The following is an 11271-nucleotide window of genomic DNA, read 5'->3' as shown; positions in this document are numbered from 1 at the left end:
GTTTTTTTGTTTGTTTTGTCCACTCACTGCTGCGCTTCAAATGCCTGGCTTGTGACTGAATTTGAAGCCTCTTTTCCAGCAGACGTGCATTCTGCATGTCTGAAAGGTGCCCGTGATAACCATCATTTTGTGTCATCTGATGCATGTTAAAACAGCCCCTGTAGTTTGAACCTGTAATGCCCCTGATCTAAGATGTCACAGCGTTGTCATTGGGCCAGGCCCTGAGTATACCCGGGCTTGTAATAGTCCCGCAGAACACTTGAAAGACACACCACAAAGTCTGCCAGGAGTACTCAAGCTGACCCACGAGGCTGTCATTAATGCCCACGCCCAGTCTTGACTAAACAAAAACGGTCCCCACCACAAACCATCTGCTTTTTTCCAAGTTTCTTGATTCAGGTCATTATATCTGTGATCGAGGATTCCTATTGAATTCCTCTGGTTTCAAATGTTGCATTAGTAACTTGAGCAGAGCTTGAAGTGTTTCCTGCTGCCTTACACATACTTGCTTGATTAATTTGTCACACTTTTGTCTAATGACAGACCAAAGGCTTGTAGTAACCCACCTCTTTCATGCAGGCTGATTGATCTAGGTAATATGATGCTGCGTGTTGGAAGATAAAACACAAGCCTGTGATCTGTAGCAGTCTTCCCTTTGTTGACCTGGCAGCCCAACACCCTACTTTAGCTAGTCTCCTGTAAAACTAGTTCACTCTGATACCTTGCAGAGGTCTTGCCGCAATGCTGGAGTGGCTGTAATAGTTTGTCTGAGGTGAAAGGAAAAGAGAGCAACTCTTTGTAGGCCACTGACTAAGTGCAGCCCACATTTCAGTGGCAGTGATGGCTCCTCCGTTGCAGAGGCTATGACCTGAGAGAAGGCTTCATTAGGTGAACTGGGGTCCAATTATTCCCCAGCTGCCCAGCAGAGGAGCATTAGAGAGGGAGGAAGAACATTTAGACTTCCCACGTTGGAACAGAATTAATCACTCAAGTATTTTTTATACTCTTGTGCAGTAATAAAAAAAGTTTTGCAGACAGAAAAAACCTGGAATAAAAGCGCAAATGTATCCTACAATCCGCATATGTTAAGTTCAAACTTCTTGCCTCATTACAACCATGCAGATAGGAACTTTGGCAAATTCTAAACTGATGCTAAAATTTCCATAAACACCCAGGAGATGGAAGTTAGCTTCCAGATTTAGAACAAACGAGTCTCTGGAGATGTTTGCTGAAATCATCACTGTGGAGCAGGGTGAAGGTCTGAACTGGGCAGTTATTCTGAGTGGGAACTAATGAAAACAAATGATCTGACAAGGTCATAAGGTTGAGATCAAGGCTGAATTATACCCGCCCCTCTCCATTTACAACTAAAGAGATAAATGAGGGCTGAAAACAACCATTTCTCTGTATCATTTACCCCCTGAGGCGTCAGAACCTTATGGCAGCAGCGTGCAGCCCACCTGTTTGCCCATTAAGGCCTTGGAGCCACAGGGCAGTGACAATTTGTGACTTGTCTGCCAGATTTGCAGCACAAAGAGCATATTTAGCTAAAAAATCTCTACTCAAATGATCCTGAGGCATCAATGAAACATGGCTTGGGTCAGAGTCACTACATTTGCTAACGTTCCATCTCAGCAAAGATAATGTAAAGTAAAGGCATTCTCTTTAAAATGATTCCATTTGGATTTGTTGTAAAAGATAATGCATTTGTATTCCAAAGCTGCAAAATTTACCTTTTTTTAAAATATTTTATAAATCATGGAACATGTGTAGACATGTTTGACCATCTTCTCATACTGAACTAATGCATTAAAAATGCAAAGTAAAGCAATCCTGTTTGCATGAGTTTTAAGTTTACATTTTGCTTCAATTTTTATTAAGAGAAATAACAAAACATAAAATCTCAATGAATGATTGTTAATTATATAAAAGCGGCTGTCTGTGACATTTAAATTACAAAAAATCAACAATTTTTAACAGAAGTTTTTTTTTTCTTTTTGCATGTGAATTGCAGTTTGTAAAACAAACCCAAATTGAAGAAATGCTGAAGCTCTTCCAGACAGTTCTTTGACATTTTAGTGATGATGATGCAGTTTACAAGACAAGACTGCTCCCTCCTGGACACCCCCTGTAGTCATCCTTTCATTGAGCATGAATACAACGTGGGATTTCAAAACGTTGCAGACCAACAAAGCATAATAGTTGTTGAAATTCCAGAAGTTCAAGTAGAAAATAATGTGCTTTACTGCACCAAAGATAATTTTATAAAAAGCTAAATTTCAGTAACAAATTTATGTTTCACTTAATGTAGTTTTTAAATGATGTACAACCCTAAAAAACAAGATTTTAAATCAACTAATAATACACAACTGGTCCTTGCACTTGCAAATATCAGCCACTAGATGACAATGTCTGTCAAGCTCATCAGTAATTAATTATTAAGCATGAGATTTACAAGTACATGACAATGATTTATTTTCTCCTGTTTTTTGGTATACGCTAAAATTTAAATTTTGTGATTTTGTTTTGTTTTTTTCTATTCTGCTATTAAAATATTATTTATCAGCAGTAGGTGCTGTTCTTGCACCAATATGCGTTTTTCGTATTGCTGGTGCTAATGTATGTTGATTTTTTTTTTTTTTTCAAACACGTTACAAACAAAGAAAGTTCCCATCAAAGTGGTGCATTGGCAAAGCCTGGTGCGAAATTGGGTTAATCGCTCTTCGTGAATTGTTACTACATTTCCCACATTGCATTGCTGCGCAGCCGCTACTTGTCACCGCTGTCGCTCTCCGCCTGCGCGTCCGTGGTGAATTGGTCCAGCATCACCTCGCCGGCTATGGGGCAAAGAAAAATCTAAAACCAATTCACGCCTTTTTTACGTGAAAAGATGTAGTTGCTGGACAAGTTTTCGGCGCGCAGCCGCTGGCAATGACGCATGGGAAACACAGCAGACTGGATTTTGCGCTCTGTGGAGGACGGACCGATGCATTAAGACAAACAATGCGGAGTATTTTCCCACAAAGGTGTTAACGCAGAATTTCAAGATGAAGAAGCAATTCAACCGGATGCGACAGCTCGCCAACCAAACGGTTGGAAGGTAAGAGAAGCCGTCCAGCGCGCTAATGAAACCCAATTCAAATGGCCCAATTAAAATAAAGAAAACCCAAATTTCCTAACGATTGGACATTTTACAGGTAAATCATCATTTGTGTGCCCCACGCAAGCTGAGTGATAAGTCACGGGGGGGCAAAAGAAAACCCCATGTTCGGAACGCCCCCAATGTTCCTATGCGTAATGTGCGTTGGGATATAATGCTACCGCATAGGCAGCGTGTAGGCGCATTCATTGCCCCACTATCAGCCGACCAACTAAGATCCACCAAAGGCAAGACCCACGAGCTCAGTGCTATTAACACGCAGCAATGAGCGGGTGCGACAGAACTTGTGTAAACGACGCATTTGCGGGGATGAATGCGCCTCCTGTCACCCAACCTGTCAGTGATACAGGCTGATGCGGTGTGGGCGGCGATGCGGGGGGGGGGGGGGGGGGGGGTCAATGTTTTCATTGCGCTGCAATTTCTACTGAGGAGGGACGCACCTCCGAGGGAAGGGCCAAGACTCGTGATCTGCTGTTGATTTTTCCCTCTCTAAAATAAAAGATGAAGATTTTCGTCCTCTTTTTAAAAGCCTAAAAGGATCTGAACGGGACCCACCACGAATGTATGCGCTTCAGACCCTCTTCCCCCTTTCAAAATGGGATATTTGTGACCTTTTTCTCAGGTGCATTGGGTTTATTGACCACCCCCCTCTGTGTTCAGGGAGAGCAGCTTGTCAAGCAGCATCAGGCCATAAGGTGTTTTCTGTTGGGAGGATTAGGAGCAGGCTAGGTCATTATCACTACAAGACTGCGTGAGTGGCGTACTCAGGGAGAAGGGACACACCTTGCAAAATGTGAGGGGCTCCACCATTCCCATGCAGCTCCTATTTATGCTGCTTTATCCCGGTGACTTATTTTATTGACTATTTATTCATTTTTATGTCAGAGAAGCCAAAGTGACACTGTGTGCGTTTGCATGGCTGAGTGTGGCTCTCACAATTTCCAATACACATCTTGGAGTTTACTATAAAAATAGCCACTGTTAGAAATGACAATTAAAAATGCAATACAGAAGGAAGCAGCTGTTGCTTCTTTGCAATCTAAGATGGATTATTACAGGAAATTTTTAGTTTTTGTATCAGTTGAGATTTTTGAAAATAAAAAAAGTAAACAAGCCATTAAATGTAACATCCCAAATTACTAAAGCACAAAAAGTAATAACAGAGCATGGAGCCAAGCCAACAGCTATTTAAATCTTCCAATGAACAGATGAAAACTCAATTATATAGTTTCTGTTTTGCAAGTGGCCCATTTTTAGGAAATCTTTCAAAAACACTGTAAAAAATTAAAGTAAATAATACGCAGGGTGGTGGAGGAGTGATTATTTGAGTTCATACAGGTGTCACATGACCTTGGCAGCTTCTATCACTCACTGTGTCGACATTGAGCTATAAGATAAAATCCAGGGACAGCTTTTTCTCCAGAGCTGTGAAGGTTATAGCCCCCCTCCCCCCATCACTAGTGCATAGAGGTGAGGAGATCACACAGACTTTTTGCACTAAACTACCCTTCATTTGCATTTTTTCCTTCTAATTTTTTAGATGGTTTATTGACATTTTTTTATGTTTATTTGAGTTGTTGTTCATATGTGCCTCTCAAGCCTGCAAAATGTCATTATGTTTTAACTCTTGTGCTCTCCAATGCACTTTATCGTTGGGAGTTGGGTCATCTAGACCCCACAAGACAGTGCACTGAACCTTTTTTCTTCAATGATTTGTCATCTTCACTAGTGTCGATGGATTACATGAAATCCTCTCCACCTTCATCCACCTTTGTCATGGTAGGGAGAAAACGTCAATGCAAGGGTGGGGTCATAAGATAGCACAAGGGTTAACAAAGACAATAAAGGCTCTTTTTTGAGGATTCTAAAGATACTGATTTGTTCTGATGCTTAATTTAAATCAGGCAATGATGTATAAAAGTTATTTTTCTGACCCATTTAGATCTTGTATTTGTTGTTTTATACCAGACGTTTTCTTCAGGTTTTTCAACTCATGTGTTTTAGATTCAATTCAAGCTAAATAGTTCAACTAAAAGCAGTCAAATTTGGTATTCTTATGATTGTTTGTTTGCAGATAATTCCTAGATGTGTTAAAATGATGCCAACAGATTCATTTTATATTAGCTGCAAAGTTTTTTTTAACATGAAACGTCAAACTTAGCTTACCTCCACCAGATCCCCCCCATCTAGTTCACAGCTGTCTTAGTTGTAAAGTGAGTCTCTAAGACAGAACATTTGTTTATCCTTTGACATCGGCTTTTTGGTCATTTGATTTTCAGCATTCACTGCAATAAGAGTAATTGTGTTGCTGATGTGGCTGAGGCACATCATCTGCAGTCCAGTCTCGTTGTTTATGTGTTCTCTGCATCACACTGTTGCTCATTTGCATAATATCCACCTACAAGCCACCAGACATCCGTGTTTTGGTTCACATTCAAGCTTTTAGAATTTGCATGGTCCCAATAGGAGCCACTATACGGGTAAGTCATAGCTCATATGGGGTGAAAATGAAAGCCAGCCCAATGTTTTTGGTAATACTAGCATTTCCTTATGTGCTGCACATTTCTGGATTAAAGACAGTTTCCTGTTGGGAGCAAAGTGACATCTCTGAGTTCCATACTGTTTAGAGACAATAGTATGGAGATACAAATTCACATTTTCCTCAGTTGTTTTTGCTGTAATCCCACAGATTTTATACCTGTTTTGGGAAGGCATCCTTCTTAATCTTTTTGGGTAAACACATACTTTGGATGAAGCAAGTGTGTGTGACATGGCAACATGCATCATGTTTTGTGTACAAAGAAAGATATACCGGAATCTGCTTCTGCACCCAGATGTCGCAGGTTGTTAGTGTGTGTCTGTGCGATTATTACTGCATGCAGAAGTCATGCTGCTGATTCATGACGTGAAGCACCTCCCACCTTAGAGGAAAGTCTCATAAAACTTTGGATGATTTGGTTTAGGCTTTTTTTCTCTTTTAGTTTGCTCATTACATTGTGAGAGACTACAAAATAGAAAATAAGGGGGATAAGGTAATCAAGATTTTTTTAAGGACTGCAGTATATTCTGTTCATGTGGACAGTAAATACATTGATTCTTCTTTATAGCCTTGAATGGATGATACAGAATGAATTTACACTAAAATATAGGTAAAAAAAAGTTACTTTCTACGTACTTTATATGCTTATTGGTATCAGATATTCTAGGTTCATTGGATTCATGATTTTATAGTTTTATTACCTCTTTAGAAAATGTATCTATTATTGCATTTTAAAACGTGATGCCATTACTTAAAAGAATATCCTTAAAGGCAAATCTTTATGTCCCTTTCAAAAAAAATAAATAAAGAAAGAAGGCATTAACACATATAAATGTACACTAACCATCTTGTTTTTCTTTCAATGTTAAGACTCTCTGAAGTTTAAGTGAAATTTAACTTAGGTTTCAGTTAGTCAAGAGGGAAATATTAATGTCTGAAATTTTGTGTTTTGTAAACCTGACTGATATATTCTTTTTTTTGTTATAGTTTAGGTTTATTATTAAATATCTCAGTTTATGAAACACTAAAATATTTGTATGTATATATTAAATAAATAAAAAGTTTCAGACCAATTTAGACTTTTCTAGGAGTTGAGTGATTTGGGAATCCAAGGTGTTTCTGTATGGAGTGTGTCTTTTCTGTAAAAATGAGTCTTTTTATTAGGAAGTTGTTGGCATGAAGCTTTAGCCGTGTCAGCAAAAGTTTTAGTTACTTACTGTAAAATATGTGTAATGTGACCGTCATGATGAGGAACTTTTTTAGTGTGGTTGGTTAGTAAAAGCTTTAATAAATTACGGAGAGTCATGGGTTAAATGAAAGGCTTGTATGTCTTTGATTTGTATTTATTAATACAAAAAACGCACTCATATATAATTATATGTAATAATAAACACCGGGAATATTATGAATTTATTTTTGCTTTAAAAAAAGCAAAATTTCAATTTGAAGGTTTTTATCTTACATTTTATTTAATTTATAAAATATTAGGAAACAGGAATTTTTAAAAAAGCGTCAGCATTTTAACAAAAAGTAATGTTTGTTGACCATTTCAGATGATATATTTGTTAATAACAATTTGACGAAATACCATCAAAAGGTAAAAATTCTTTAGGTGAAGAAAACGTAAACCACATATGAAAGCATTTTTTTAATCTTTTTATTTTTAAAACAATGAATCACTACCAGATATTTAGTATATTTTTGTATTTGATGGTTTGGAGTTATCTACAGCAATGAGAAGCAATGTTGCAGTGGTTGCTTAGATTAGTCTGGCAAACTGAGAACTTACAGTCAAGAGTGTGACCTTTAAATTTTCAAAGAGGATGCTTTCTTTTACTCCTATTTTTGCTAAAACAAAGGGAGGCTGTTATGCTCTTGTTGACCCAGTTTTTATTGAGATTGAGCTCTAAATGAACGATATTGTAATATTTTCCTTTAGGGTTCACAAACCCAAACATTTGTAAAACCTAAGAATGTGTGTCCTGTCCTGTTTTGGAGTTTAATCAACTGTAGTGACTTCAAGAATATTGTCCAGGCAACAGTCTTTTGGGGTTTCTTCTGATATATAGAGGAGGAGGATGAAATTGAATCATTTATGGCTTGAACATAAAAAGTGTATAGACAGTAAAAAATGTACTGATTTAGTGAAGTGCTAAAAAATGCATGACCTCCCATCACCCAAATACCCCCTCTACACTGATGCCTATAAGCCTTCATAGATTCAACACGGGTGGTTGATGGAAATGTGTAGGCCACAGTTCTTCAAAAACCCAGATACAGGAGAAGTCGCCGGCGACAGCTAAATAACACACGCTCTTTGATAAAATCTTTGACTGTTTCAGCTGATTCTGACGCAGAGATAAGCGGATTTTCAGAATGAATTAAAGAGCGTATGAAAAGATCTCAAAATAGGAATAAAAATGTGCCTGATGCTGATATGAGAATAAGATGTTATGGGGATCTGTCCACACCAGCAACCACCCCATTCATAATGACAGAGAACATCACCACAGCTATAAAATACATAAAGAAGGGAACTTTAATGGACAGGTAAAAAGCACAAAAAGTAGTCTAAAAAAATTGACCATGAGTAAAACATATAAAAGAAATACATACAAAAAGTAAAAATCAATGGACATTTTTCTTCTTTACTTGTAGAATATACATTATCACCAAAAAGTAACTTTGAATACATCTACCTAAATCTTTACCATATTAAAAACAATGGAATTCACTATTTTACTAATTTTTAAAAATTCTCAGATGATCCAGGAGTTGTCCAGAATGTGTTTTTTCAGAAACCAAATTTGGCAAATGCAATTTTAAATTGTTGACAATGCAATCTCATTTTTGTATTATTGCTAAAACTTTTTTTTTTTTTTTTCTGTTAGGGTAAAGATTTACAACTTTGTGAATTTGCATCTTTTAGGAATTTTGTGTCCTATTTTCTCAAATATTTTCATGTAATCTTGCAGACTGATCAGCAGTCTTTTCTGGAAAACCTTTGTGGTGCCTTGAGGTTATAAGAAATGTCTACATTTAGCCTGGAAGACACGGGCCTTTGTGGGATATGAAATTTGAGTACAGATTATTCTAAAGATGAAAATAAAAATCACATTAAAAAATAATGTGATTTTTTACTGTTGTTGTCCATAACAACAGTAATGGAAAACTGACAGTGAAAAAAATCTATTTGTGTAAAAAAAAAAGATATCAACGCATCAATCTTTGTCAGAAAAAAAGAAAAATTATTGTTAATAGAGAGTTATTCAAAATACAGTTTTTTTCTTTTAAATTCTTTCTGTCTTCATAAACTATAAAGAAGTAATTCAGCATATGATTTGGACTCTAAATTTATACCTCTGTTATGTGTATTCTGATTAAATCCAACCTAAGGAACATTAAACTACCATAGACTGCATTATGTCTAGAAATGCGATTTTAGACACAACGCACATAAAAAAACTCAAATTATATGAAAAGGAAAAGTGTTGAATTGTTCTGAGGAAATTAGGCAAAAGTGTTGGAAACCAGAGCACCTGGAATTAAAAATATTGTTTATTGTTGATTGTTCATCTCTTTATAGGTGAGCAAATAACCAAATTATCTATCTCCAATTAGCCCTGTCATCTGCATGCACCTTCCATCAGTGATCCATTTTCAAGATACTGAAGTTGGGGCTTCTTCCAACACAGCATTCTTACGCTGGAAGACTCATTGGATAAAAAAAAAGGTTACCTTTACTGTTAAAGATTGGAAAACCGGAGTAACCTGGAGAAAAATGTTGTCAATCTATGTCAGTTTGTCCTGATAACAGGGTGAATCACAGGGTGTTGTGGAAGAGTATTTCCTCTAGATTTAGATGTTGTGCTTTCATAGACATGTTGGAGTGAAGATTTTTTTTTCTCCAAAGTTAAATTTTTTAATTTTAATTTACATTTTTTTATTCTTACATTTACCTGCAAAGCTGGTTCATTGAGGACTGCTTGAACTGAGTTGCCATTTTGTTTTCAACTTCCCTTTTTCTTCAAACTCCTTCGCTGGCAGCTTTTCAGGTTTGAGTGGAACATTGGATAAGCTATCAACTGTATAATATTGACTCTGAAAAAAAGCCAAAATTTTATTCCAAAGGGAATGTTTGGATGCAACAGCTTTGCTTGTGCCAACATTTGTTTCCCTAACTTTTTACCTAATATGTTCTATTTATTTTGTTGGCTTCCATTAGAGGTTACTATAGTCCGAGTTTGTCTCCGTGTTCCTGGAAAAGCTGGTTTGAGTGGAACATTATGCACTTCATAAAATGCTGAATAAGACATTTGAAAAAATAACATAATTTTATTCTTAGCAGCCTGTCTGTCTCCTTGCTTGTGACGGCGTTTTTTGCCACTATATGCATACTCACTAACCTTTTGTCAAATGTATTATCATTATTTTTTTTGAGCAGCAGCATGTAAAATGTAATATATGATTAATTTTTAAGAGGTAATTCAGAATTCTGACCGTCTTCTCATATTTCAGTTTGAACTCTGGATTGTAGACAAAATACCCTTTCTTGTTTTGGATTTGTAATGATCATAATCACAATCAGCATATTTGCTGTCACATACATGGAAATACACAGTATGACATACAGGGAGATGTGTGAGCTGCTCAGGAGTGCCAGGGTCAGAAATTGAAGAACACGTTTGCTTCTGGTTGACTGATCCCCAGGTATATGTCCCATGTCTTCCTCCGGTTGGTTATTGCTGGTCTTTTCCCCTGTCTTATCCTGTTTGGGTATTATTTAGTCCATGATCTGTTCAGGAAGAAACAGTGAGTGTTTGGTATGCATTAAATAAAGACTTTCTATTGAATCCTTTGCGTAAATTTTTATGTAGATTTGGCAAGCTGCACACTTTCTGTGCAGGAGACACAGTACAGAGGAGATGGAATAACAAGAATGAAGCCGGGAAACAAAATGGTGAGATGGAAAGATGAAGAGCTGTTGAATGAAGACAATGTTTAGGAGCACAAAGTAGAAGAGATGGCTGTTTAAGGAGCAGGAAATAGCAAAGATCAGTAGGGATGAAGTTAGAAAGATTATAAAGATAACAAAAAGTGGAAAGATGGCTTTAGACTAACTGCAGACTTTGTTGGTTGCACCAGGACTCCTACCTTTTCTCCTTAGGTGCATCTCTATGAAAATTAGGTCCACCCACATTTTCTACTGCATAGTATTTACTGCCACAGTTTTACAGGGCCACTTTTTCTTCTTAAATGGCTGCCCATTTGCTGCTGCATGCCACTGAAAGGGAGAGGGGACTCTAAAGCAATGCATTTATCATAGCATGGAATATGCTTCGTAAATGGATCAAGCTTTTTCAGTGTTTCAACTCAAAATGTATTACAAGGGGTGACAGATGCACTATTGCCAGCCACCATCTTTCCACAGTGCTAACAATAATGCAGTCCATTAAATTATGGGCTATTTGATCAGTAAAGGATTAAACCTCTCTCGGACATGAATACACCTGACTTTACGTTGACACCCCCCAACTCCTCAATACTTCTACATAGTTAAAAAATGTCAGCA

At 37.2% G+C, this 11271-nt stretch overlaps 1 protein-coding gene across 5 annotated transcripts in view; it reads left to right on the top strand.

Annotated features, from left to right (window-relative positions):
- The first annotated feature begins 2765 nt into the window (after nucleotides 1-2765).
- The window catches only part of LOC101169113 (rho GTPase-activating protein 44), a 32004-nt gene continuing 23498 nt past the window's right edge, over nucleotides 2766-11271 (top strand). For 3 of the 5 annotated variants that reach the window (XM_023957514.1, XM_023957513.1, XM_023957518.1), the window contains exon 1: nucleotides 2767-3100. In XM_023957514.1, the coding sequence (XP_023813282.1) occupies nucleotides 3048-3100 (53 nt within the window). In that variant the 5' untranslated portion in view covers nucleotides 2767-3047. Of the gene's footprint in view, nucleotides 3101-11271 lie in introns of all 5 variants that reach the window. The other 2 variants (XM_023957516.1, XM_023957517.1) reach the window with 2 other exon arrangements.

The sequence above is a fragment of the Oryzias latipes genome, chromosome 8 (assembly GCF_002234675.1).
Source record: "Oryzias latipes chromosome 8, ASM223467v1".
Classification (NCBI taxonomy): Eukaryota; Metazoa; Chordata; class Actinopteri; order Beloniformes; family Adrianichthyidae; genus Oryzias; species Oryzias latipes.
Note: the sequence above shows the minus strand (reverse complement) of the source record. Positions and strands in the feature narration are given on the sequence as shown.